Source organism: Phyllostomus discolor, chromosome 11, assembly GCF_004126475.2.
Source record: "Phyllostomus discolor isolate MPI-MPIP mPhyDis1 chromosome 11, mPhyDis1.pri.v3, whole genome shotgun sequence".
Taxonomy (NCBI): Eukaryota; Metazoa; Chordata; class Mammalia; order Chiroptera; family Phyllostomidae; genus Phyllostomus; species Phyllostomus discolor.
Window position 1 is genome coordinate 49920919 of NC_040913.2, and position 27900 is coordinate 49948818.

At 36.1% G+C, this 27900-nt stretch overlaps 1 protein-coding gene across 1 annotated transcript; it reads left to right on the top strand.

The window, feature by feature from the left end:
• Positions 1–1338: 1338 nt before the first annotated feature.
• Positions 1339–27576, top strand: SPRYD7 (SPRY domain containing 7). Its single transcript, XM_028527055.2, has 4 exons — positions 1339–1641; positions 9082–9248; positions 18135–18237; positions 26071–27576. The coding sequence occupies exons 1-4, from the start codon at positions 1536–1538 to the stop codon at positions 26166–26168; spliced, it is 474 nt and encodes a 157-aa protein (XP_028382856.1). The 5' UTR covers positions 1339–1535; the 3' UTR covers positions 26169–27576.
• Positions 27577–27900: the final 324 nt, after the last annotated feature.

The window sequence follows — 27900 nt, forward strand, 5'->3', positions numbered from 1 at the left end:
TTTTCTCTACAACATTGTATTTAACTTTCCCCTTCCTCCCAGTTGGTGGGTAGGGGTGGGGAGGAAAAGCAGAACACTAAAAATTCTCAGAATAATAGTCAAGGGTTTCGGTAAAAATAAATTCCATGTGTAAAAGGATTACCAAGATAGTACGTTAGAGGTGGGGGGGCGTCTACCTTCAACCAGTTTAATAATCACCTTGATTATTAATTCTATAGTAATAATTTCAAAGCACACAAACTTGGAGGTTTCCCTAAGTGTTGTAAAGAAACCACACCATTTGTGTTGACAGCAAAGAGACCCAAGACCCTGAAGAAATTCTCTTATTCTGTGAAGAAAAAAATAGGGTATTTGTACTCAGGTCACTAAAAGTTATATATAGGAACCCATTAAGTGGGCATTTTGTGTCAGGTTTCCCAAGACTTAAACACTGGGAAAACCTTCAGGATGAAAACCTTATTTAGGAACAGAGGTTTGAGCCAGGTTAATACTAAGCTTGTCAATTTCAAACGCCAAATGATATCGGAAGATGGTAAATTGTCCAGAGATGGATGATAAAATGGCACGTTGATGAAATGTGACCATTATGTGAGCCTCTCATGTGGAAGCAGAAAGGAGCAGGTAGTAGAAACAGAAGACTCCCCTTAGGGGTTCGGTAGCTTTCTTGCTGTCTCCAAGGTTCCCTTCATACTCCTGGAAGCCCTCAGTCCACGAAGAGGGTAGATCTTGGAAGTGGCTGCTCAAAAATCACCTTCCCACCACGCTCCGATTGGTCCCGCTCCTGGAAAGGCCCACTGCTCGCCTCTGACCTCACGACACCAAGGGCCAAGGAAAACATCATTCTGCACCTAAAACGCATCAGGGCCGACTTAGAGCCTCGGGTGCGCATCCACGGTGCAGTCACTAACAGGTATTACTTCTGGGGCACCCGTGTCTACTCAAGATTTGAGGAAATTCTTCAGAAACCAGCCACGTAGAGGGACGAAGGCTGCCTGTGGAGGAAAAGTTCTCTCAGTACTCGGCCACACGCGGGGATACCTGGGGGCTTTCTTAGCAACTCCCAGCCCCCTAGCCTGATTTGCCTTTGTCAGTACATTTCTAAAGATAATGTCGAAGTGGAAGGAGCACAGTTTTAAAAACAGCATTGGAGTACCCCTCACTGTGGACAGGACTCAGACACCCTAACCGATCAATATTGGGGCACACTCAAGCGCCACCAAAAAGAGAAAACCTCCGCGCAGAGGCGCACGCGCTCCCCCGCCCGCCTTCAAGCCCTTTGCCCCGCCCCGCCACTAGCCCCGCCTCCCCCCCCACTCCAGCCCCGCCCAGCACCCGACAGACGTCAGCTCTTCTGCCCAGGCTTGCTACACCTCAGCCTGTGCTGCACCCTCCTAGCCTGTGGCGTCGCTGTACCGGCCTCTGCGCTCCGCACAGACGCCTCCGCATTCCAAACGGGGGCAGGAGGCAGAGAGAAGGGGTGGAGGTTGGTGTCTCACCGGTTTAGGGTCTACGGCGGCGGTGGAGTCGGTAGCGTGATGGCTGCCTCTGTGTTCTGCTGCCTGCGGTGCTGCAGAGACAGCGCAACAGGACACATTCCTCTGAAGGAGATGCCGGCTGTGCAGTTGGACACACAGCACATGGGTAAAGGCCCCTCCCTTCCACTCCACAGGCCCAACGGCCCACTCGGGCGCCACTGGAGGTTCAGGGCTGTAGGGTGGGGGACCAAAACCGGTGCGACCCCGCCCCGCTGAGCGCTTCCTCCCCCCACCCCCCCTTCCCACAGCAACGCAGCCTTGACAGCACTTGGCCTCCTGGATCTCCTCCACCTCCGACCAGTTCTAGGTTACACAGCGCCTGTGATTGGGAGGTGGGTGCATGGACCTACCCATTTTCTCTGGAATTTCGCAGGAATCTCTTCAGTGTTGCGCTCCCCTGAGGCTCTTCTGAGGTGCCAAGGCGTGGGGCGCAGGAAGTGGTGTGCTGTTCTTCCAACAGTGCTCTACTGTTGAGCTCCAATCAAACCTATATATTTTCAGAGTGCTTTAGGTCTGGTCCCCGCTCCTTCTGCTCTGGCAGTCAGCTTTCTCTTTAGCCCATCACTTACAGATTGAAGCTTGTTTTATTGGAAGTGATTTTCCTCTCACCTAAAGTCGAAACAGGACAAATTGCAGAAGCCTGAAGTCACATCTCAGATCACAGCCTGCCATTACAAGCTAAACCTCCTATTACCTGACTCCTTCTTAGTCACTGTTAAAGGTGGTGTAATTTCACCTGACTGGCTTCTTCCCAACAGGTTGGGCTATTTAAAATAAAACAGCACTTTGCTCCTTTGCATCTATGTTTTTTACCTCCCTATTGAAAATGGGAATAAAACTTATAACATTCTTCCTCTCCGCTCTGTAGCCTCTTTCACCACGTTATATCTGTTCCTAGACTTTTCCCATATAGTTTCCATGCTTCTGGAGTTTGGTTCTAGAAGCAGAGATTTTTCTTATATTTTTGTATTTCTGGAGCCATGTACTAAGCCACAAATGTGATCATTGTATGCCATTTTGTACATGGGTATTTATTTTTAATTCTTAGATTTTCCAACTGTGATACAGAACCTTAATACATAATATAGGTAGGTATGTATGTATATCTTTTTAAATTGTGTCTTATTCATCATCATTTAAGACAGTGATGTTCAAATCCTGCAATTTCCCACAGAAAATGTTTCCGTTTCATCTATTCATTCAGCTGATATTTAGTGAGTCACTATCAGGTGGCAGGTATTGCTGGGAACACAGTAAAGGACAACCATGTGTAGTTACTGGAGCTTATGATCAGCCTTAGCTCTTTCTATCTACTACCAAGCTTTGATTTACTGTGGTCTGCTCTTTGGAGCATTAAAGAGCTGGTCAGTTGTACTCACTCAACTAACTTTTTCCAAGATGTTTAGCATTTTCAGTAGAATAATATCATCTCCAAATTTTCTACCTGCATGAAATAATGTTCTTAACCATTCTTCCAGTTAGTTCAAATTCTTCAATCATAGAAGAACCTGATTTTAGGAACTGAAAATAATTTCTGATTTAGAAACTTTCTTGTTAGAAAGGAAGGAAAGACTTGTCGAGTTAGGAGTACATTTCAACCCTTAATTCATCTTAATTTGAAAATATGAGAAGCACACTGAGCAAGTATGCATGTATTTGGATATGTGAAAGGTTGTATTAAAATAACCTACAGAATGTGATTGCTTGTTTTTAAAAACAGTCTGTACGTTTTATATCCAAATGAATGTTTTCTCTTCCAAAGTTGTCACGTATTTTGGTGATGTTGCATTGCTTAAAACCATTTTGGAATTCCTCTTTTGTCATTTTCTGTGGCATATTATAGTAAATATTTGGCATTTTTGTCATATCTTCTGTATTTAATTGTCAACTGACTTTTTAGAAGTGAATATCTCCCAAAGTAGCTACTTTGAAAAGGATGACTCTTATTTGTAAATGTCTGATGTTTCTTAAAACCATACTCTTTGATAGTGTTTATATGTGCTCTGACTGTATTCAAATTTGCCTTGAATTTCTAATTAATAAAACTACACAATTCCATAGCCAAATATAGGATATCTTTGTATTTAAAGAAGTGGAATATGTTTAAAATAATTTCCTAATGATTCACAAGCACTCCAGAATGTTCCCTGAATATCTCCCTCTATAACACATCTCTACCTAGCAGAGTGCCTTGGAGATATGAAATGATATTGAAGTTAGAGAATAATACTATGCTCAGATTTGGTTTTGTGGTTCCAGCTGAGAGTAGACTATAATGTATTGAGGGTCTTCTGGTACTTCCATTAACTTAAGACCTTAGGATGATATCCAAGATGGTAAGGTATCTACTGTAGAAGCTTGGTATTAGAAGGTTTCAGTATATATGGGAACCACAGAGCTTTGTCAGTTAAGAAAAAAAAATACCATTTGTTTGCATAATGCTTTAAAATGTGTTTCACTTAGGATGCTTTCAGTTACAAGTAACACAAACTATATCTCAGAATAGCTTAAACAAGGAGTGAAATCTATTGATACATGTAACTGAAAAAAGTATAGAAGCAGCTCAAACTTCAGGAAAGACTCTGATGCCAAGGACTGGGTTGCTTTCCTTCTCTTCCCTGTGCTGTTTATTCCTGAAGACTGGCTTCCATGATTTGCAGCAGCTCCCTGGGCTTCCTCATTCAGGTCCAGCAAGAATGAGAGAATGTCTTTACCCCTTCATTTTCTGCAAAAGTCTTGAGACTATCTCTGATTTTAGTGGCTTAGGTCACATAACCATTTTTCACTCCATCACCGTGGGTCAAGAAATGTGAAACTCACTGATTGACTTAATCTAGGTCAAAGCTGTATTCCTGAAGACAAGAGATTGAGTCAGCTTCTTTGGAACTGTTTTGATCTCCACAGGAAAGGCTTTTGGGAAAGGGAAAACAGATGCTACATGTCCACGTCCAAAGTTCTTAGCAGAGCATATTTATTCATTCATTTCTATATCAGTTATTTGCTGAGTGTCTGCTAGATGCCAAGCCCTACATAGTCTTTGTCATCAGGGAAGAGCTGGGCCCTGGGTACTCTCCAGTTCACCAGGAAGTATATTTTGAAGCCAGATGTAAATTATTTCTAAAGGTACTTACTCAGAATTGGAGATTAACATAATGAGAAAAAAAGGATGCTAGTAAATTTTTAATAATGCTTATAATCAGAAGATTTTAGTTGTACCTTATTTAAGAGAGAATGGCTATGATAAAAGTCTGAAAATTTAGAATTGTGATTGTGGTGAAATTTTGCATATCTATTATGCATTTCTTGCAAATAATTTTTATTTAAACATGAACTCAATAGTGAGTTGATGGGAATAACTGCCTCCCTGCTCATACTTTTTGTTACTGTGCCCTAGTTTATATAACCCCCTCAGTAGGAGTCCCATGTAGTTCTAATAGCCAGATCTGCTTACCTTATACACTTAGTATCAGTGTAGTGGTAATGCTGGCCACAGATCTGGGAAGTCAAGATGCCTTGGTATTATGGGATATTTCTTAGATATTAGAATAAGATTAATTCTCCTCATGTTCCCTGATATACATGCTTAACCTAATCAAGGTTAGAAAAAGAATTGGGTATTGGGCTCACATTATCAAGACACAATTTTTCTCAGGGCCCTAAAGAAAACATATAGCTCACTGAGTTGTTTGTACTTAATGGAAGTAGAAGTTCACTAGTTGAAAAATTTCACTGGATTCTATTTACTATGGATGATAAGAACCACTGCCACTATAAAAGCAATGATACTTTGGCCTCTCCCAAATTGGGAGATGCTATGTAGATTGGGCAGGGTTATAGAATACATGAAAATTTTCTATCAGGCTTTAGACACATAGACCTAACTAAAGAAAAGTGAATCAGTCTAGAAAATCAATTGAGCAATTCAAACTCAATTGCACTTTTCCCTAACAGAAAGAATTTACCTGTGAACTATCTGGTGATGCTATCTTCTTTATCTTTACAAATTTTTTCAATCGTCCCTATGGATCATACTATTTCTTATTTCTAAAGACTAATAACATTTTCTTTGAATCTATCTTAAGGGAAGACAGCTTTGTACACAAGGCATACCATAACAGATAGTTTTAGAGCCATGCTGGGTGAAAAATACTACCTGTGCCATTTATTAACTGTTTGGTCTGTTGGATTTACCTTAACCTTTCTGAGATTCTGTATACTTATCTGAAATTAGATTACTTATGCCTATTTTGAAGGATTATTGGAAGATTAAATGAAGTCTTTGTAAATCATTATTATGTATGATAACCTGTGATAGCCACTAAAACATTAGTTTGTATGTGTACTACTTTGATTTTTGATATTTATTTTACCAGAATGAAATCTGAAAACAAGTCTACCTTTATTCTTTGCATTTCCCGTAGCTCTTACCTCAATGCCTATATAAAAGGTATTCAATAAATGCATATTGCATTAATAGATGAATAATAGAATAAAGATGTCAATATTTTGCCTTAAAAAAGAGACAATTTTTCTCAGTCTCATTTATCAAATGTTATTTGAACTAAAATTTCTATGAGAATAAAGTGCTTTTAGTGATGTTAAAACCTTTTTTACATATTTGCAATATGATTGACAGAAGCTATCTTATAAACATTTTTAAGATCCTAAAATTAGCATTTTTCAGTGTTAGCTATTTCAAGAACAAAGACCTGTTTCTGTCCATATTCTGTATACTACTTGACTAATGCACTAGCATAGTACTTTGTACCTAGCAGATATTCAGCCAGTTTTTAGTAGACTGTTTTAATTTCATCTGGATTGAATTGAAAAGTATACCAATTTACCAAACTTTCTAAGTGTTTATGCTTTTATTTCAATTAAGAGATTTATGAAACTATCAAATTGATTCATTGGCTAAAAATTAAAGAAAGTTTATTTCTATTTTTAAAGTATTTAAATATTCTGCACAATTCAGAGTTTGAAACTGCCTAATTATACAGGATTTCTGGCTACAAATGAATATTAAGTATAAATGTTCTCTCTGAAAAAAATTGTGAATTAAATATTTTAATATAATTTATTATTTCCATATTTCAGAGTACACTTAGTGTCCTTGTTTTTTTAGTGGACCAAGAGTTAAAAGTGAAACAGGGCCCTGGCTGGTGTGGCTTAGTGGATTGAGCACCGGCCTGTGAATCAATGGGTTGCTGGTTCAATTCCCAGTCAGGGCACATGCCTGGGTTGTGGGTCAGGTCCCTGGTGGGGGTGTGCAAGAGGCAACCACGCATTGATGTTTCCCCTCTTTCTCCCCTTCCTTCCTCTCTGCCTAAAAAATAAATAAATAAAATCTTTAAAAAAAGTAAAACAGGAATTAACTTTAATTGTTGAATAAGAAAACACGAAACTTTACACAGTGTCTGAATTTTTTGTTTAGGAACAGATGTTGTTATTGTAAAAAATGGAGAAGAATATGTGGAACAGGGGTTGTTTAGCCAGTGCAACCTTTACATCAAAACAAAAGCTACTTTGAATTCAAAATCCAGTCCACAGTTGGTATAATGGTACTTTATTATTAAAGTCCTAATTATTAAAAATTACTAGGAGTAATTTTCAATATTAAAAAAGGTCAATGAGGTAATAAAAAAGCTCTAAACTTACTTAGAAGACATTTCTCTTACCTCTTGTTGTGAGATTCTAATTTAATTAGTTAATTAAATTAGTTTTCTCATCTATATGAGCTATGTTTTGTGAAAGTTGTTTAAAAGACAGGACATACTAGAGCATTGTGAGGCTCTAACATTATTACTAATATAATTATTAATAGCAGTTAGATGCACTGTTTCATTTGGTTGACATATAAGGTGTAGATACTATTATCTTAGAATAAGGTCAATCTTATGATCCTGAATTTTCCTCTTTAACTCCTGTTAAGATACCCTGACTCACTCTTATCTGAAGTAATCAGCAGATTTAGATTCTGACAGAAATCTAAAGTCTATGCTTTTTTTTTTAATTTATGGAGTTTCTTGAATTGTATAACAATTCTACATGAGTATTATAGCTAATAATCACTTAACTTGTGACATTTTTGAATATAGGGAAAACATTTTTAAAAACTTTATTATGAAGAAACTTTTTGTAAAATATAGCATGAGTAATATAGGTACAGAATAGGAAAACTAGAGTGGAGTAAATCAATCCTACTCTTATCCAACTGGCTTGAATGATATAAAATGTTCCTGTGGGGCTTGTTTTCTAATTCTTTTTAAATAATGATTTTAAGTGTCCCCCATATACAATAAATACAATCTGTCCTGCATTTAATTGTTATTATAAGTTGGTTCACTGGCTGCAAAATGTCTCTGGTTACTATGATCTTTTGAAGTATAACATACCTTTTTTCAAGAGAAGCAAATATTTTCTTGAGTCTTAAATCTAACACAAATTTTTATGTGAATTTTCTGTAAAGGATGATATCCCTAGGATAAATGTGCTCCTGGGGTTTGTAGCATTGATCTCAAAGAAAGCTTGAGACAATTGTGCCAAAGTGTATTACAGCATACACAGTTCTTTAGCAGTAGGGAGACTCTATAACCCTATTAGAACTGTTGTCCTTGAAATTAACTATATTTCCATTTGTTACTCTTAAAATTATCGCACTTTGGAGGATAAATTATAATAGTCAATTATTAAGAGGACAATACGGTGAAGTTCAGACATGCAGCAGTTTGATGGTCTCACTCACTCATTCAGAAAAATTGATTGATAAGGTGGTCTTCATATCTTCTTCCATTTATACATTCCATCCTGATTTTGATAAGAACTGAAAGGAGACAGTTTGAGGCAAAATCTAGAGATCTAGGTATTCTGTTTTGGCTGGTTAAGAGAAGAGCTGCTTACTTTAAAAGTCAGCTTAGGCTGACTTTTAGGCCAAAAGGCTTTAAACTCACTGATTTAACTGTTGGATAGAAAATGATTTTACACTTTATCAATAATTTTCTCCTCTCCATGATGTTGACCAAGTCATATATTATGTGTCATATAATATAGATGCAAAAACTAAAGATAATAATTTCCCACTCTTCAAGGTAGTGCTAGATTTCAAACTCCACGCCATTTAAATTCAATGTGTAGCTTCTAAAAAATCTTTTAGAGAAAAATAATAATGAAAATAGCTATATATTTTTAGATATTTACTCTGTGCTTTATTACCCATTTTTTTGGAGTATGTACACCATTCCAAGTGCTTTACTTGAATTATCTCACTATGGCTTATAATAACCTTGTAAGGTGAGTGCTATTGGAATCCACAATGCACAGGTGAGTAAGCAAAGAGACAATAAGTAACTTAACAAAGATGACATAGCTACATCAGGATTTAAACCTAGGCAATACAACTCCAGAGCCCACTCTCTTATCTCCTAGGCTATACTAAGTCTGCAGAGAACATAGTATAATTTGCAAACTACTTTTTAAAGATTTCTTGGGGGGTAAAAAGATTAACAAATAGTTCATTATATTTTTAGGAATATCATTATATTTTTAGGAATCTGGGGTGTTGGTGTCGCAACTCAGAAAGTTAACTTAAATCAGATTCCTCTTGGCCGAGATGTACACAGCCTGGTGGTGAGAAATGATGGAGCTCTGTACCACAACAATGAGGAAAAAAACAGACTGCCAGCCAACAGCCTTCCACAGGAGGGAGATGTGGTGGTGAGTTTTTTTGTGGAGTTGTCTTCCACTATACATTATTACACTTGTACTACTTTTAGTATATGTACTTTTGCCTGAGAGTGTGTGGTTTGAATTATAAAGCACTGAGATTATATCTATATTTTCCAAAGAGAGTACTTGGTATGGATGGTAGGAGGCCATTCTGCATGGCATGGGCCCAGCTCCCACTCAAAGGTGCACAGGACCTACGCCCATAGATAGGTTCTCCTGTGGGGAATCAGGCCTGCAATGTACCTAGGCTGCTATGAGTCTTGCTTTTTGCCAAAACTCCATCACCCTGAATTGAGGACATTTACTGAAAAGTAACTTCATAAAATCCATGCTAAACCTTCCAAGGATGAGTGTAACCAGTTCAACCACTTTTGCCTTTTCATTTGCAAATATTCCTCTTATGTGATGTGATTAGTGGCATTGGCTCCTTTGTTTTCTGTAAAAGGTAACCACCTAAAGTGAACCTGTGCATGGTAAATGAGGACCATTATGTAATGGGCGGAGAAACCCAATAAAGGCCTGTCATGGCGGAGGCTGCAGCTTTTGCTCCCCTCGAGAGAAAAGTCATGCTGTCCCTCCCTTTCCCCCCACTGGATTCAGTAATCCGTGTGAATATCTCATTTCTTCCATAATGACATGGACACTGCAGGCCAATGTCTGCATTAGTGGATGCCTTACGAACTATTTTCTTTTTATAGCTGTCACTGGTGAGGGATATCATTGTAAGACTTTATTTCCATTCAGGAGAATTAATGAAAGATAAGCAGCAGATCAACATTTCCTGCATCTTTATATCAGAGAAATCTTACCCCACAATTTTGAAAGTTTGCTCACCCTTAAATTAGGAAATAGTAGGTATTTTTGCAGCTGGAGGTCTCTTAGGGAAAATTTTGACATTTATTACTTAATTTGTTATGAACTTCTGTTAAAGAATTATAACAACTTATCACAAGTGTAGGTCCTCAATAAACTTAACCTTACTAAACTTTCTTCACATTCAGAACACTTCAAAGAAATGGACTTAAAATCTTAATACAGGGGTGTCCAATTGTGGCCCAGGATGGCTACAAATGCAGCCCAACCCAAAATCATAACTTTACTTAAAACATTACTTAATTTTATTACTAAGTTTTATACTAATTTATATTACTTAGATATATACATTTTCTATATTAGTGATCCCAAACTTGGGATTTGCTCGACGATTTTAAAACATTGTTGAAAGGGCCGCTACATAATTAGGGTTATTATATGAGAACTTTTTTGCTTATCTGTGGTGGTGGCAGATACCATGAAAATTATGCATGGACCTTTTTTTCGCTCATCAGTTTTTGCTAGTGTTTCTGTATTTAGTATGGCCCAAGACAATTCCTCTAGTGTGGCCCAAACACCAAAAGGTTGGATACTTCTGTCTTAAGGCTTTCCCAAAGCCACCCTATTGAAAATGTTATCCAAAGATCCCTTCTGAGAGATTACAACTGATACCACAGAAATACAAAGGATTGTAAGAAATTACTATGAAAAACTACATGCTGAGAAATTTGAAAACCTAGGTAATAACATGGACAAATTTCTAGAAAAATATGATCTTCCCAAACTGAATGAAGACAAAGCAGAAAGCCTGAACAGACCATAACAGCTCATGAAATTGTAGCAGTAATCAAAGAAATCCTGCCACACAAAAGCCCTGGACTGGATGGTTTCACAGGAGAATTCTACAAAACATTTAAGGAAGAGCTAACCCCTATCCTTCACAGACTATTCCAAAAAATTTAAGAAGACAGAATACTCCCAAACACTTTATGAAACCAGCATCGTCCTAATCCAAAAACCAGATAAAGACATAACAAAGAAAGAAAGCTTAACAGGTTTGATTCCCAGTCAGGGCACATACCTGGGTTGCGGGCCAGGTCCCCAGTGGGGGCCACTCGAGAGGCAACCACATATTGATATTTCTCTCTCTCTTTCTCCCTCCCTTCCCCTCTCTACAAATAAATAAATAAAATCTTTAAAAAAAAAAAAGAAAGAAAGCTTAAGGTCAATATCACTGCTGAACATAGATACTAAAATCCTCAACAAAATATTGGCAAACCGCATCCAGCAGTACCTTAAAAAGATCATATACCATGAACAAGTGGAATTCATCCCAGGGATGCAAGGATAGCCCAATATTCTCAAATTAATAAGTGTAATACATCACATAAACAAAAGGAAAGACAAAAATCACATGATCATATCAATAGATGCGGGAAAAGTGTTTGATAAGGTACAGCATCCAATTATGATGAGAACACTTAGCAAAGTGGGAATAGAGGGAGCATTCCTCAACATAATAAAGGCCATATATGAGAGACCTACAGCCAACATCATACTCAATGGGCAAAATTAAAATCTTTTCCACTAAGATCAGGAACAAGACAAGGCTGTCCACTTTCACCACTTCTATTCAATATAGTACTGGAAGTTTTAGCCACAGCAGTCAGACAAGAAAAAGAAATAAAAGGTATCCAAATTGGAAAGGAGGAAGCAAAACTGTCATTGTTTGCAGATAACATGATAGTGTACATAGAAAATCCTATACTCTCCACCAAAAAACTACTCAACCTAACAAGTGAATTTGGCAAAACAGCAGGGTACAAAGTGAATATCCAGAAATCAAAGACATTTTTGTACACTGACAATGAAATATCAGAAACAGAAATAGGAAAAAAATCCCATTTGATATAGCAACAAGAAAAATAAAGTACCTAGGAATAAACCTAACCAAGGAGGTAAAACACCTGTCCTCAGAAAACTATGCAACACTGAAGAAAGAAATTTAGGAAGACATAAACAAATGGTGGCATGTACCATGTTCACTGATGGGAAGAATTAACACCATCAAAATGTCGGTACTCACCAAAGCAATTTGTAGATTCAATGCAATCCCTATGTCAATGACATTTCACAGAAATAGGACAGACATTTCAGAAATTTATATGGAACCATAAACAACCACAAATAGCTGCAGCAATTTTGAGAAAGAAGAGCAAAGTAGGAGGGATCACAATATATGATACCAAACTGTATTACAGGGCCACTGTAATCAAAATAGCCTGGTACTGGCCTAAGACCAGACACACAGACCAACGAAACAGATTAGAGAGCCCAGAAATAAACCCAAGTCTCTTTAGTCAATTAATATTTGACAAGGGGGAAGAAGCATAAAATAGAGTAAAAATAGCCTCTTCAACAAATGGTGTTGGGAGATCTGGACAGCTACATGTAAAAAATTAAACTTGATCACCAACTTACACCATACACAAAAATAAATTCAAGGTGGATAAAAGACTTAAATATAAGTCATGACACAATAAAAGTCCTAGAGGAAAACATAGGCAGGAAAATCTCAGATATTTCACGTAGTAATATCTTCACTGATATGTCCTCTAGAGCAAGGGACATAAAGGAAAGAATAAACAAATGGGATTTCATTAAAATAAAAAGCTGCTGCATGGCTAAAGAAAACAGCATTCAAATGAAAAGAGAACCAACTGTATGGGAAAACATATTTGCCAATGATATCTCAGACAAGGATTTGATCTCCAAAATATATAAGAACTCACATGACTCCACACTAAACAGATAAGTAAGTAACCCAATTAAAAAGTGGGCAAAGGACTTGAACAGACACTTTTCCAAGGAGGATATACGGTGGGCCCAGAGACATGTGAAAAGATGCTCAGCATCACTAGCCATTGGAGAGATTCAAATGAAAACCACGTGAGATACCATTTTACCCCAGTGAGAATGGCCATCAAAAACAAATCAACAAACAAGTGTTGGAGAAGATGTGGAGTAAAGGAAACCCTAGTGCATTGTTGGTGGGAGTGCAGTCTGGTACAGCCACTGTGTAAAACATAATGGAATTTCCTTGGAAAAATAAAAATGAAATTACCTTTTGACCCAGCAATTCCACTGCTGGGATTATATCCTAAGAACCCTGAGACACCCACCAATCCATAAGAACCTGTGCACCCCAATGTTCATAGCAGCACAATTTACAATAGCTAAGTGTTAGAAGCAACCTAAATGCCCATCAGTAAATGAATGGATCAAACAACTATGGTATATTTACAAGATAGAATACTATACAACAGAAAGGAAGGAAGGAAGGGGAAAGGAAAGGAAAGGAAAGGAGGAAGGAAGGAAGAGAGAAGGAAAGGAAGGAAGAAAAGAAAGAAAGAGAGAGAAAAGGAAAGGAAGGAAGAAAGAGAGGAGAGGGAGAGGAGAAAGAAAAGAAAGAGCTTCCACCATTTGTGACAGTGTGCTTGGAACTGGAGGGCATTATGCTTAGTGAAATAAGCCAGGCAGTGAAAGACAAATACTATATGATCTTACCTTTAAGTGGGACCTCATTGACAAAACAAGCAAGCAAACAAAATATAATCAGAGACATTGAAATTAAGAACAGTCTGACAGTAACCAGAGGGTAAGTGGGAAGGGATAATGGGAGGAAAGGGGAAAGGGTTTTGAGGAACAACTATAAAGGACACATGGACAAAACCAAGAATGGGTGGAATCAGGGGAGGGAGGTGTGGATGGCTGGGATGGGGAGGGGAATGCAGACAACTGTACTTGAACAACAATAAAATAATTTAAAACAAAACAAAGATCCCTTTCTGTGTTTTCCAGGTAGTTCCTCTCATACAGTGTTATCCAAGAATCTTATACACTGGGTTCAGGCTGTTTACTATTGATTGAGGACAGAGTACTTAGGTCTCCTTTAGCAAAGGTGCCCTTATACACAGAACTGTGAGTTCCTGGCTCTGGTCCCAAGTTGAAAGGAGTCTGTAAATAATGTGGGAAATTTTCCAATAATAATGTGATACAGACAAGGTAAAGTCAGGTTATTGAATTAAATACACAGTATTTTGGAGAGAATGAAGAAAGATGTAGAAATTTAGATTTTCTGCAAAAAAAAAAAAAAAAAGATAAAGAACACTTGGTTACTAAATAGGTAAATTGTTAAAGTATTTTTTCCCTAGATTGGCTAAGAAAAAAAGAAGACAAAAGGCATAAACTTTTTTTTTAAATCTGCTTTTCCCCATTTTGTTTGAACAATTAGCTCTGTATTTGTAGATCGTTGCCAGATGTTCATAATATGGAACACCATTATTCAAATAGTTATTTCTTATGAGAGAATCTTGAAGTCAAGTTGATGCTCTCAACCTGTTTACACTAACAGATAAAATTTGAACGTGAGAAAGGATAAACTGTAGCAAATGTTTTTCTCTGTTAATGTACTGAAGTTCTGTTTGTTATTCTGGTCTTTCTATTTCATTCATGGATATGACTGATACCACAAATGGCCAAATTTAAGAATGTCATTTTTCATCTGTCAGCATTAAATTAGACTTTGATTTTCATGCCCTTTTGGTAAAAGGACTAAAAAGGCTGAAATATATGCAGAATCAAGAAAAATAAAATATTACCCTACCATTTTAAGTTTATCTTCCTAGTTCAAACACTTGAGAACAAATTTCATCAAATTGCTGAAAGTGTCATTGGAAAAGTAGAATAGATTATAAAATTGGAAAAATTCTCCTATGTGTAGAATTTCAGTCATATACCATTCTCTGAGGAGAAATCAAAAAGAGTAAGCTATTAACATCCAACCAAATGATTATATTCATATAATAATCATGTATCAATGGCTTACTATAGCACTAGGAAGGCATAACTGAAACAGTTTATGCTTATTTTTTAATAATTTTGAAAAATGCAAATTACATTGTGAAATTACATTTTTCTGTTTAATTTTGGAGAAGTTTGATAAACACTTCTCTAGCATTTATTATGGGACAGGCACTGTTTTAGGTGCCTGTCAGGGATTAAATTGTTTAATCTTCATAACGACCTTATGAAATAAGTAGTATCATGATCACCATTTTACAGATTAGGAGATGCAACTTCTTTTACAGGATGATCCCCAGGTTATAATACAGGCAGTTTAATTTCAGAGTTTGTTCACTACCTGCACACAATTATTAATAAGTGCATCATTATGTCAAAGTCAAACCTAATGTCTAGATCAGGGGTGTCAAACTCATTTTCACCAGGGCCCACATGAAAAGCCTTGCAGTTGCTTTCAAAGGGCCAAATGTAATTTTAAGACTGTATAAATGTAATTACTTCTTAACTAGGGGCAAGGAGTTCAGCTGCCACTGGGTAGAAACAAGGTGCCAGCTAGATAAAACAAGATGGAGGGCTAGATTCAGCCCATGGGACTTGTGTTTGCCACCTTTGGTCTAGATCATATAAGAGGACAGATTAAGTTAGAAAACGCTTGAACCAAATGTTGCTGGTGGGGGCTGGGGTTCTCAAATAGTTCCTCACTCCTTTCTTTGGTATTGGGATGTATTGGAATTTTGCTGTTAATGCTGGAGGCTTGTGTTTAAAGCTTGCTTGCTTGCAGTAGGTTATGTTGCCACCAGGTGGTGAAGGGTGCCTGGGTTATGACCTGATCTGAACTGCTAGAATTTCTTGCAGTCTCATAAAGAGAATAACACTTTGCTCTTTTTGTAGCTATGTTTTTTTTTCTAAATGAAACAGACCTCTTCATTAAAAGCTAACCCCAGCTATCAGTTGTCTTTATGATTATATTTAAATACCAAAACTGAAATGAAACCAAGGCAATCAGTTTATCTTTCTCAAAATCCTTAGCTTTTTTTTTGAAGATTTTATTTATATTTATATTTAGACAGAGGGGAGGGGAGGATGAAAGAGAAGAAAAGAAACATCAATGTGAGGTGCCTCTCATATGCCTTCTACTGGGGACCTGGCCCACAACCCAGGTATTGTGGCCCTGACTGGGAATCCAACCCTCAACCCTTTGGTTTGCAGGCCAGTGCTCAATCCACTGAGCCACACCAGCTAGGGCTCAATATTCCTTAGCTTTTAATAAATTATTTTTAACCTTGGAATTTACTAAGATTTGAAGAGAATATTTTAAACCCTTTAACACACTGATTTATCTGAGCCTTTGCCAAAAGTGGGGGAGTAAAGACTAGATCAGGGATATCAAACTCATTTTCACCAGGGGCCACATCAGCCTCGTGGTTGCCTTCATAATTTTAGGACTGTATCAGTGTAACTGTCCTTAACTGTCAAGGAGTTGAAATTACTTTCCGCCCTTTGAAGGCAACCGTGAGGCTGATGTAGCCCGCAGTGAAAATGAGTTGACACCCCTGGACTAGATCATCTATAAGATCTTTTTCTACCTAAAAGATTTTAAATTGATACAATTTATCTATAGTCAGAAATCTTAAAGTGGTTGCTGCTTGATCTGTGATCATTTCTCTATTGAAAAATCTCTGCTGTCTATTCTTAATTTTTTCAAGGAAAGCTCTCTTTTTTGTCATCAGTCAGTAATGATTGTATTTAGGTTTTAAAGAGCATATTAAAGTTTAAAATTATGTAAGTACTCCAAAACTGTACTATATAGGTGTAAATCCCATTTCTGCCACTTTCCAGCTGTGTAGCACTAGGTAAAATATTTACCTCTTTGTGCTATAGTTGTAAAATGCAGACCATAATAGTACCTTACTTGTTGTGAGGATTAATGAATAAAATATGAAGTGCTTAGAATACTGCTTGGTATCTGCTTCTCAGCATTTTAATAATAATAATAATTGTTATTGCCCTGGCTGGGTGTGGCTCAGTGGATTGAGTGCTGGCCTGTGCTGCAAACCAAAGGGTCGCCAGTTGGATTCCCAGTCAGGGCACATGCCTGGGTTGTGCCAGGTCCGCAGTAGGGGGGTGCTCAAGGGGGCAACCACATATTGATGTTTCTGTCCCTCTCCTTCTCCCTCCCTTTCCCTCTGCCTAAAAATAAATGAATAAAATCTTTAAAATAATAAGTTATTATTAATTATTATTTTATTACCACTAATAATGCACAAAGTAATGTTTTTATTCCAATGTTTAAAAAAAATCTTTTGAACTGTTGCTTTTCTGTTTTTCGACTTGATAGTGGTTATCCTTGCACAACACAGGTTAGGAGCACCGACCCCCTGCACATTCGAAGTCCACGTATAACTTTTGACTTCCCCAACATTTAGTTGTCCGTCAGTATCCACAGGGACTGGTTATCATGGATACCAAAAGCCATGGATGCTCAAGTCCCCCATATAAAATGGCATAGATCAATGCATACAGTTTACTCTCCACATACTCCCAGCCATGGATTGAAAATACTACAAGTATTTATTGAAGAAAGTATGCAGATAAGAGACCTGCTTAGTGCAAACCATATTGTTCTAGGGTCAACTGTATATTTAGTTTTAAGTCCAAGTTTTACTTTGATAATACACTTGATGTATCTGAAACCAAGGCAAAGAAATACAGAAATATATGATTTCTTTTTGGAAATAAGTTATATAAAGACACTTCTTCACAATATGAAAACAATGAAAGGCAGTAAGCCCTAATGGTGAAAACTTTATTGTTTCCCCCACTTTAGATCAAATTAAGGTCTCTCTGTTGACAGTATGCCAGTAGTTATATCATCTTAAATATCCAAAATATAAAATCCAGATTATCTAAATGTAATACTAGGATTTAGACAGGTGTCATTTGTTTTACCTCTGATGTAGACTCTTGAGATTTTACCTACCCCAGGCCCACATAATCACCACCGTTTTTTTTTTTTTTTTTCTTTTTAGCTCAGTTCAAGTAGAAGTCTACCAAATTGTAAGCCCTTAAGGAAAGCTATTGTGACCTTCTATTTAGTTATTCTGTGTACCATGCTCCACAATAAGTACTTTCTGACTGGTCAGTTTTTTATGAAACATTTATATTTTTACCATTTAAAATACTTCCTTTTGTTTCTAGGGTGTTACATATGACCATGTAGAATTAAATGTATATTTGAATGGAAAAAACATGCATTGTCCAGCATCAGGTATAAGAGGGACAGTGTATCCAGTTGTTTATGGTAAGCTAAAATATTTGTAAATATTATTTGATATATGTTAACTTTTGCTAAGGACTTTTTTTTTTTAAAGATTTTATTTATCTATTTTTAGTGAGGGAAGGGAGGGAGGGGGAGAGAGAGAGATCACTGTGCGGTTGCTGGGGGTTATGGCCTGCAATCCAGGAATGTACCCTGGCTGGGAATCGAACCTGGGACACTTTGGTTCCCAGTCCGTGCTCAATCCACTGAGCTACACCAGCCAGGGCTTTGCTAAGGACTTTTTTATTGGGAATGTGTTCAGCAGCATATCACAGTCTTGTTACAGAACTAAGGAAGGTTTTTATTCCCAAGAAAAGGTATGTAAGTGTAGTTTCTGTACAAGTATGTCTTATAAGAATTGGGTTACTTAGAGATAACGCTATACTATTTAATTAATTTTTATTACAGAAAATTTCAAAAATGTTTAAAAATAAAGAGAATGATATAATGAACCCTCATGTACCCATCACCTATCCTCAAACAATTATTAACTTGTAGCCAATCAGATTTCATTTAACCCCAACACTCCTACTATTTTTGACCTCCCCTCCTGGGAATATTTTGAGACAAATCATTTTACTCATAAATATTTTATGTGTATATCTAAAAAAATAAGGTATCTCTAAAAAAATAGCCAAAGTAACTTTATCACTCTATTCTGCTTTTTTTTTGTTACTAACTAAATAAACAGATATATGATTGTTCTGTCTATGGTTTTAGTAAATCTAAAAGTAGTTTCTCATTTAACTATTCTAAGTTCTACATTTGAGCCTTAATAAAACTAATTATTAACTTTCTGCAATAATTTCCTAGAAAATTAGCAATGTTATTGAGGACATACTGTTTGGGATGTCAGAAAAATAAGCAATTACAAATATAAATATTTAACAATGTGATATTAACAGCCAAAGCATGTGTTTTATGTTTTAATTAAGGTTTTTATTACTCTCCTTTTCACTAAAAAGTTACTTTTCAATGATTTTACCTTCTGCATCTTTACATGTAAAAAGTGTACTTTTTATTATAATTTATAGTTTATGCTATTACAGTTGTCCCAAATTTTCCTCCTTTGCCCTCCTTGACCCTGCACCCACCCTCACTCCCTCAGACAATCCCCACACCATGTCCATGTCCATGACTCCTACCAATACGTCCTTTGGCTACTCTGTTGTAGCCAAAGATGTACTTTATGTCCCCATGACTATACTGTAACTACCAATTTGTACTTCTGAATCCCTTCACCTTTTTCACCCATCCCCCCAACGCCCTTGCCATCTGGCAACATGAAAATGTTCTCTATGTTGTGATTCTGTTTCTGTTTCTTGTTTGTTTATTTTGTTATTTAGATTCAATTGCTGATAGATATGTATTTATTACCATTTTATTGTTCATATTTTTTATCTTCTTTTTAAAGAAGACCGTGTAACATTTTATATGATACTGGTTTGGTGATGATGAACTGCTTTAGCTTTTTCTTGTCTAGAAAGCTCTTTATCTTTCCTTCGATTCTAAATGATAACTTTCCCAGGTAGAGTAATCTTGGTTATAGGTCCTTGCTTTTTATCACTTTGAATATGTCTTGCCAATTCCTTCTAGCCTGGATAGTTTCTTTGAAAAATGAGCTGACAGTCTTATGAGTGCCCGCTTATAGGTAACTAACTGCTTTTCTCTTGCTGCTTTTAAGGTTCTCTATATTACTTTTTGGCATTTTAATTATGATGTGTCTTGGAGTGGGCCACTTTGGGTTCATCTTGTTTGGGACTCTCTGTGCTTCCTCGACTTGCATGTCCATTCCTTCACCACGTTAGGGAAATTTTCTTTCATTCTTTTTTCAAATAGTTTTCTCTCTTCTCCTTCACATACCCCTATGATGCAGATGTTGGTATGCTTGAAGTTATCTCAGAGGTTCCTTATACTATCCTTAATTTATTTGTACTCTCTTTTCTTCTTGCTGTTCTGATTGGCTGTTTTTTGCTTTCTTATATTCCAAGTCGTTGGTTTGATTCTTGGCTTCATCCACTCTACTGTTGATTCCCCACAAATCATTTTTTATTTCAATTAGTGTATCCTTCATTTATGACTGGATTTTTTATGCTGTTGAGGTCCTCAATTAGTCCTTGAGCATCATTATAACCAATGTTTTGAATTCTGCATCTATAGATTGCACGTCTCCATTTTGTTTAGTTCTTTTTCTGGAATTCTGTTCTTTCACTTGGGCCATTTCATTCATCTACTTATTTTAGCAGTCTCACTGTGTTTGTTTTTATATATCAGATCGAGCTGCTACATGTCCCAGGCTTGGTAGATTGGCCACCAAACTGTATAGGACACCTACTGTCCTAGAGAGTCTGGAGGCATAGCCTATACTGTTGTCCAAGCTGGGTACTCTAGGTGTGTCCACTGTATGGGCTGTGTATACCCTCCTCTTGTAGTTGAGCCTTGATGGCTGTTGGCATGTCCAAGATCAAACACCAACTGTGTTCTGTTAGGGTCACACAGCATAAACTACAAAGCAGTCTACAGATACTGCTACTTTTTTGGGCTTGGAGGAGCCCAGGCGAGGCCACATTGTGATCCAAGGCTAACTGGTGCTAGTGCCAGACCAAGGGCAATTTAGAAAGGGGTTACTCACTAAAGCCAAATGCTGCTTGTTTGAGAAAATTTAGGAAAATCTGAAGCACAGGCCAACACAAGCCATTTATATGAAAAAGCCACTGGAAACAGCTTGGTTGGGCCCTAAAAGTTGGATGGGGCTGGCTTCAAGGAATCACCAGGGTCAGGACAAACAGTGAGAGCCAGGTTGATGGAGTCTGAGATAAAGCATTAAGCTGCTGGCTGTGTGAGGGTGGGAGAGGGTTCAGAAAAGGAACAATGACGTCCTCCAGCCCTTCTGGAAAAGAGCTGTGCCCCAGCTCTCCCTCTGATGCCAGCCAATTCAGTTCTTCCCTGTATGCCTCTGATGCCTTTTAATCTGCAGCTTAGGAGCTTTAATCTGCACTGGAGTTTAGAAGAAGTGACTCTGTGCAACTTTCTATAGGGGCCCTTCAGTCCTGTGGAGGTTGCAGGTGATCTGAGAGATTTAAACTTTTCTTAAATATTGTTACATATATTCAGTGCATAGGTTCAAGGTCATGACTAGCTGCATGTTTGTGTGTGACTAATGTTAAGCCATAAATTTAAGCAGTCAGTTTGCTTATAATACATGTTTCATATGGGTGCATGTTCAATATAAATTATATCTGAGAGATACCATGAACTCTAGTCAGTGTTAATGTAGTTGTTTTTCCCCGACAAAGTCAGTCATTGTCTTTTTTTTTTCTTTTTTACCATTTAAAATGTCTGGAAAAATATATTGATTCAATAATCCAAGAGATGTTGAGCAACTTCAGCAAATGCTACTCAAATCCAATGATGAGAATGATTAAGAGTCTCATATACCCCAAAAGGGATAAAATGTAAATTTAATTTCAAGTATGCATTTCTATGACACTGTAAATTTAGATTCACAAAAACCTGACATAATAGAATATTACAACCAAACGAAGTAAGGACTTGACACTGTGGACCAAAAGATAGACACATATAATGTGGCCAAGAACACCAGAAGATGGCCTATGGTTATATTGTACACAATTTTTAATATTGTAGGAATAAACTCTCAGACTATTCATATGCTGAACAGCAATATGAAAATAAGGCTCAGTATTTATTAGAAATCTCATAACGCAGTTAGTGCCTGAACAAATAAGGTATTCAGAAATCTCTACAGGTGTGCACAAGGCACTACATCTGAAATTTCATCAATTTCAAACACAAATTAAAGGAAATTCTAATGATGTAATACATAACGACTCTTCCAACAAGCAGAAAACAAAAGGATGTGTTAGGTGCTGTGCATCCAAAACAAGTTGCGTATCAAAATATTTTTGCAAGTGTTGTGAAAAGTATTTATGCCTTGAGCATAGCAGTATTATTTGAGATGACTGTTACAAGTGTTTTACAAAACCAACTATTGAATTATTAATGTTAATAAATAATTACAAGCAATAATTTATAATTATGTTACAAATAATCTGATTAATTAATGTTAAAGACTTTTTTGCTTGTATTTTTAGCAATATCCATATTTCCATCATTTGAAAATAAAAATTTTTATTCTCTATGTTTTAATATTTCTTTGTTTAATAATTTCTAGATTGTATCTGAAAAAAATGGGTTGGCCAAACTGTCCATATTTTTTTTTTACATAAAATCAAAGGCACGTTTTTATTTTCACCAATAACTTTATTGATTTGGATATTTGGGGTATATTGGCCATCTTCCATGTGATATAATGTTGATCGTTCTCAATTAAAGTCTGTTTGATCGCTGTTACCTTCAACTAATCTACCTGACCGTGGAGCATCATCCAGCAAGAAATCTCCAGCACGAAACTTCGCAGACTACTTTTGATATGTTTAATCTCTCACAACACCTTCTTCATACACTGCACAACTCTTTTTTTTTTTCTATTTCAGTTGTGGTTTTACCTTTCTTGAAATAATAAAGTACAGTATGCCAAAAATGTGTATTTTCTCCCATCTGCAATATTAAGAAGGCTACAACAAAAACTCACTAATTTTGATAAGTTTTTTAAAAATATATTTTATTGATTATGCTGTTACAGTTGTCCCATTTTACCCCCTTTAATCCCCCTCTGTCCGGCACACCCACTCCCACCCACATCCCCCCACCCTTGGTTCATGTCCATGGGTCATATATATAGGTTCTTTGGCTTCTATATTTCCTATATTACTATTAACCTCCCTCGGTCTATTTTGTACCTACCATTTATGCTGCTTATTCCCTGTACCTTTTACCCCCTCCCTGCTGATAACCCTCCATGTGATCTCCATTTCTGTGATTCTATTCCTGTTCTAGTTGTTTGCTTAGTTTGTTTTTGTTTTGTTTTTTTTTTAGGTTCAATTGTTGATAGTTGTGAATTTGTTGTCATTTAACTGTTCATATTTTTTATCATCTTTTTCTCAGATATGTCCCTTTAACATTTCATGTAATAAGGGCTTGGTTACTCCTTTAATTTGACTTTATCTGGGAAGCACTTTATCTGCCCTTACATTCTAAATGATAGCCTTACTGGATAGAGTAATTTTGGATGTAGGTCCTTGCCTTTCATGACTTTGAATACTTCTTTCCAGCCTCTTCTTGCCTGTAAAGTTTCTTTTTTCTGATTCCTATATAGGCAAGGTTTTTTTTTTTGAGAAATCAGCTGACAGTCTTATGGGAACTCCTTTGTAGGTAATTGTCTCCTTTTCTCTGCTGCTTTTAAGATTCTCTCCTTTAATCTTGGATAATGTAATTATGATGTGTCTTGGTATGTGCTTCCTTTGGTCCAATTTCTTTGGGACTCTCTGAGCTTCCTGGACTTCCTGGAAGTCTATTTGCTTTGCCAGATTCAGGAAGTTCTCCTTCATTATTTGTTCAAATCAGTTTTCAACTTCTTGCTCTTCCTCTTCTTCTGGCATCCCTATGTTTCAGATGTTGGAACGTTTAAAGTTGTTCCAGAGTTTCCTAAGCCTGTCCTCATTTTTTTTGAATTCTTGTTTCTTCATTCTTCTCTGTTCCATATTAGGTAAGCCTAAAATCCATTCCTTTATTTACTTAAATAAAAGGAAGTGTAGCTTAATATTCAAAATAGTTTAGCCTGAGAAGTGAAATACATATTAGTAGAATGACTGAGTTATACAAATGAGTAGCAAGTAAAATTATTACTGTAAATTGTTTCATTGATTTTGCATTATTTTTAATGTAATAAAGTTATAGGTAGTAAGTTATATAAAGTATATTTTATAAATTGGAATTGATAAATCAATGTAATTGAATCAAATATATTAACAGTCTGATACTATCACAGATAAAAAGAAAACTTAAGTTCCCTTATCTTTGTCCTCCATCCCATCCCTAAATGTAGATCATCCAGCCATTCATTTGGTCTGTTCTTACAGTCAGTCTGTGGAGAGAAAAAAAAACTGTATAACACTCAAGAAAAGAGTCATGGCAAAGTTTACTTCCAGTGTAATCTAAACTCTCAATATTTTTGGCAATTCCTTTATATCTCTAAACATCCAGACCTTCACTGTACTTCTTGAATTTCCTACTCAATTCTCTGCAGATGACCTCACCCTCTACTTTATAGAGAACAGACTATCAGGAGTGAATTCTGCCTTCCCTTCCTTACCCTCCTGAAGCTTTTCTGGGTCTACTCCAATCTTGCCTCCTTTAATCCCTTCTCAGAGTAAGCGATATCCTTCATGTTTAGAAAACTCAGTCTATAAGCTGTATTTCAAACTCTCCAACTCTGGGACTTCACTTTTTCAGCTGTTTCATCTGTGTCTTGTGTCATCAACTTCTGTCTTCAGTGCCTATAAACATTCTGAGTCATTCTCATCTGAAAAAACCCTCCCTTAAACTCATACCCCTCACTAGCCCTATCTTTATCCTTCTCTATATGGCTGCATTTCTTATAGAATAGCTTATACCACTGTCTCTATTGCATCATTCATTTGTTCTTCAACCCAGTTTGGCTGCCTTTACCAATATTTCACTGAAACCACCCTTGTGAAAATCACTAATACCTTAAAAAATGTCAAATACAGTATTTAACTTTTTCAGCATTTATTAAATATAAAATATTTAATATTGTTAATTAAATATATCTGTGCAATTTGACAATAGCTATAAAGTGATCACTTATGTCATTACCACAGTCAAGATAGCAAGCTTATTTATGAACCTTAAAAGTTTTCTTCTGCTCCCTTATGATTGTTCCTGCTCACCTCTTCCCACCCTAGCCCCAATCAGGCAACCACTGATCTGCTTTCTGTCAGTGCAGACTATCTTGCATTTGTAGAGTATTAAATAAATAGAAGCATGTAGTTTGTATTAATTTTTATCTGGCTTCTTTCACTCAGTATAATTACTTTAGGATTCATTCATATTGTGTTAACAATATGTAGTAACAATAATTCAGTCTTGTGTGTGTGTGTGTGTGTGTGTGTGGCCAAATAGTATAGTTCATTCTGTGGATTTATCACAATTTGTATTTCTTTTCATCTGTTAATGGCTGTTTTTAGTTTTTGTGTTTCCTTTCATCTGTGTTAGGTCGTTTTTAGTTTTTGGCTATTAAAAATAAAGCTGTTACAAACATTTCATGTACAAGTCTTTGTATAGCTAGCTATATGTAGTCATTTCTTTTGGGTAAATGCTGGTAAAAACATGTAGACACTAAATAAACTCTAAAGTCTAGTTGACAGTATTGTATCAATGTCAATTTTCTGGATTTCATATTGTACTGCAGTTATAAGGTGTTACCACTAGAGACTATATTATTTTTGCTATTTCATATGAATTTATAATTTTTTCAAAATGAAAAAAGTATTTTTTTAAAGTAATGGATCTTTTGAAAAATAAATCTCAATAGTATACAGTTTACAAAATTGGCAAATAAGGGAAAATTAAAATTACCTGTGTGTGTACCATTTAGTGATATTTAATAATTATAATAATTACTAATATTTATAATAATATTAATAGTTATTAATAATTATGGATGGTAATGGTTTAGTAGACAGATTTTGGGTTTCATTGTGGACATTTTTACCCAATAGGATTATGTTTTGTAATCTGGACAGTAGATACATTTATTCTTTTTGCCTTTTGATACTGTCATATTTTAGAAATAGTTTACTTTTAATTATGTATTCATAAAAATTAAAGGTATTTGCTTCTAACTTATTTATTTTCTTTTTCTATCTCTAGTTGATGACAGTGCAATTTTGGATTGCCAGTTCAGTGAATTTTATCATACTCCTCCACCTGGTTTTGAAAAAATACTATTTGAACAACAGATCTTCTGAATGTATTTGTTTTTGAAACTTATATTTCTGCACTTTTGAGTGTTTAACATTTAATAAAGCTTTACCTGGCTATAGATGAAATATATTCTTAAAAATATCCTTGTTAATGTTGTTTAAGGAAGCAATATATTCAGTGTACCACCCAGAAATTATGATATAAAATACTTATGTTTTATGGTATGAAATCAGCACTTTGGGCTGTTTATTTAATTTTTATTTAAATAAATATAACTAAGGGTATGATTAACAGTATTAAGTGGAAATATGTATATAGATATTTAAAAGGGAATCTTTCTTACATAAAATATTTGTTTTAATAGAGACAGAGTTCGTGGGTTTTTGTTAAAGTTTATATTTCATCAACTATTTTAAGACTGCAGTCCAATAATTTTGTGTCTCATGGTCTTTTTTATATAGACTATAACAAATTGACAAATTTATATTATTGGTAACCTTAATTTTTGCAATTTATTTACTAATGGATGTATCACTTTTCTTAAAATTTAAATTGCTTATTTTGTTTGTGTATCATTGCTTTTGATTTGCTTTGTGAAAGGAGATAAATGTCTTAGTAGTTGTTATTTTGTTGAAGACCATTATGCTGTGTTACTTCAATACCAGAGTAAATAGTGGTTGATTGGTGATACAAGGGGGGACCACCATAAAAACAGATTCTCTTCTGAAGGGCAGGCCCCTTGTAATACAGGCTTCCTCCACTAGGTGGGTGTTCTAGGAACCCATCTGTATCAGTGTACCAGCTGGCATTGTTGTGGCTTCATTCAGCTTTAGCGAATTTTTTATGAAAACTCGTCCAATGTATTTGCCCATTTTATAATGAATGATTTATGAGCATATCTTCTCACATTGTGCTGAGCATTCAGCAGTTTTTGACTAAAAACGGGCATGATCCTTGTGCCCAGTCTCCTTATTCACATGATTTCACACTGAGCATCTCTTTTTTTGTTTCCCTGAATGAAAAAGGACCTAAAGGGAAACATGTTGCTGATATGGAAGAGGAGAAACAAAAAATGGTGGAAGCACTAAAAGGAATCAAATTGATGAGTTTGAACACTGTTTTCAGCAGTGGAAAAAACATCTCAATAAGTGCATTGCATCAAATGGCGGGTACTTTGAAGATGACTAAAGTTTAAACATGTAGAATAAATACAGAATTTTTTATATAAGTAGATTCTGTTTTTTGCGGGGGGGCCTACCCTTGTGTAGCACACACTAACAGACATTTAGAATAAATAGTGTAATCCTTTAAACTTAAATCTGAATGAGATAATCCTTCTAAGGACTTCTATTTAAATGTGTGTTTCTCTGTAAGGAATAGTAAAAATTAATACTAATTAAGGAATATTCACTACTATATTAAATACATTTTTTCCTGTTCTGTTAATTATAACTTCATTTCACTCGATTATTTCAGAAGTTCAGAGATAAGTGAATCCTCCCCATGACCTGAGCCTTGGCCTAATTTTCAGTAAAACCTTTTAGTTTACACCCTACTAGCCCAAACTATTCACTGTACACCTCTTTGGTACAGTCCTCTTTAAATGAACATGGCAAAGATGCATACACTTCACTCCTTCATGAAGAAGAGAACAGTACATTGAATTAGAAAAACATGGGCATTAGGACTTCCGGCCAAGGTGGAGGTGTAGATAGATACACTGCCTCATCGCACAACCAAAAGATGGACAACAAATTTAAAAACAAAACCCAAAAC

What these genes read in the sequence shown, in the direction of transcription:
- SPRYD7 (XM_028527055.2), top strand. Translation starts at nt 1,536, where the DNA reads ATGGCTGCCTCTGTGTTCTGCTGCCTGCGGTGCTGCAGAGACAGCGCA. An exon ending in CACAGGAGGGAGATGTGGTG is followed by an intron (nt 9,249 to 18,134) that starts GTGAGTTTTTTT and finishes TTTTGTTTCTAG; the next exon opens with GGTGTTACATATGACCATGT. An exon ending in AGTGTATCCAGTTGTTTATG is followed by an intron (nt 18,238 to 26,070) that starts GTAAGCTAAAAT and finishes TTCTATCTCTAG; the next exon opens with TTGATGACAGTGCAATTTTG.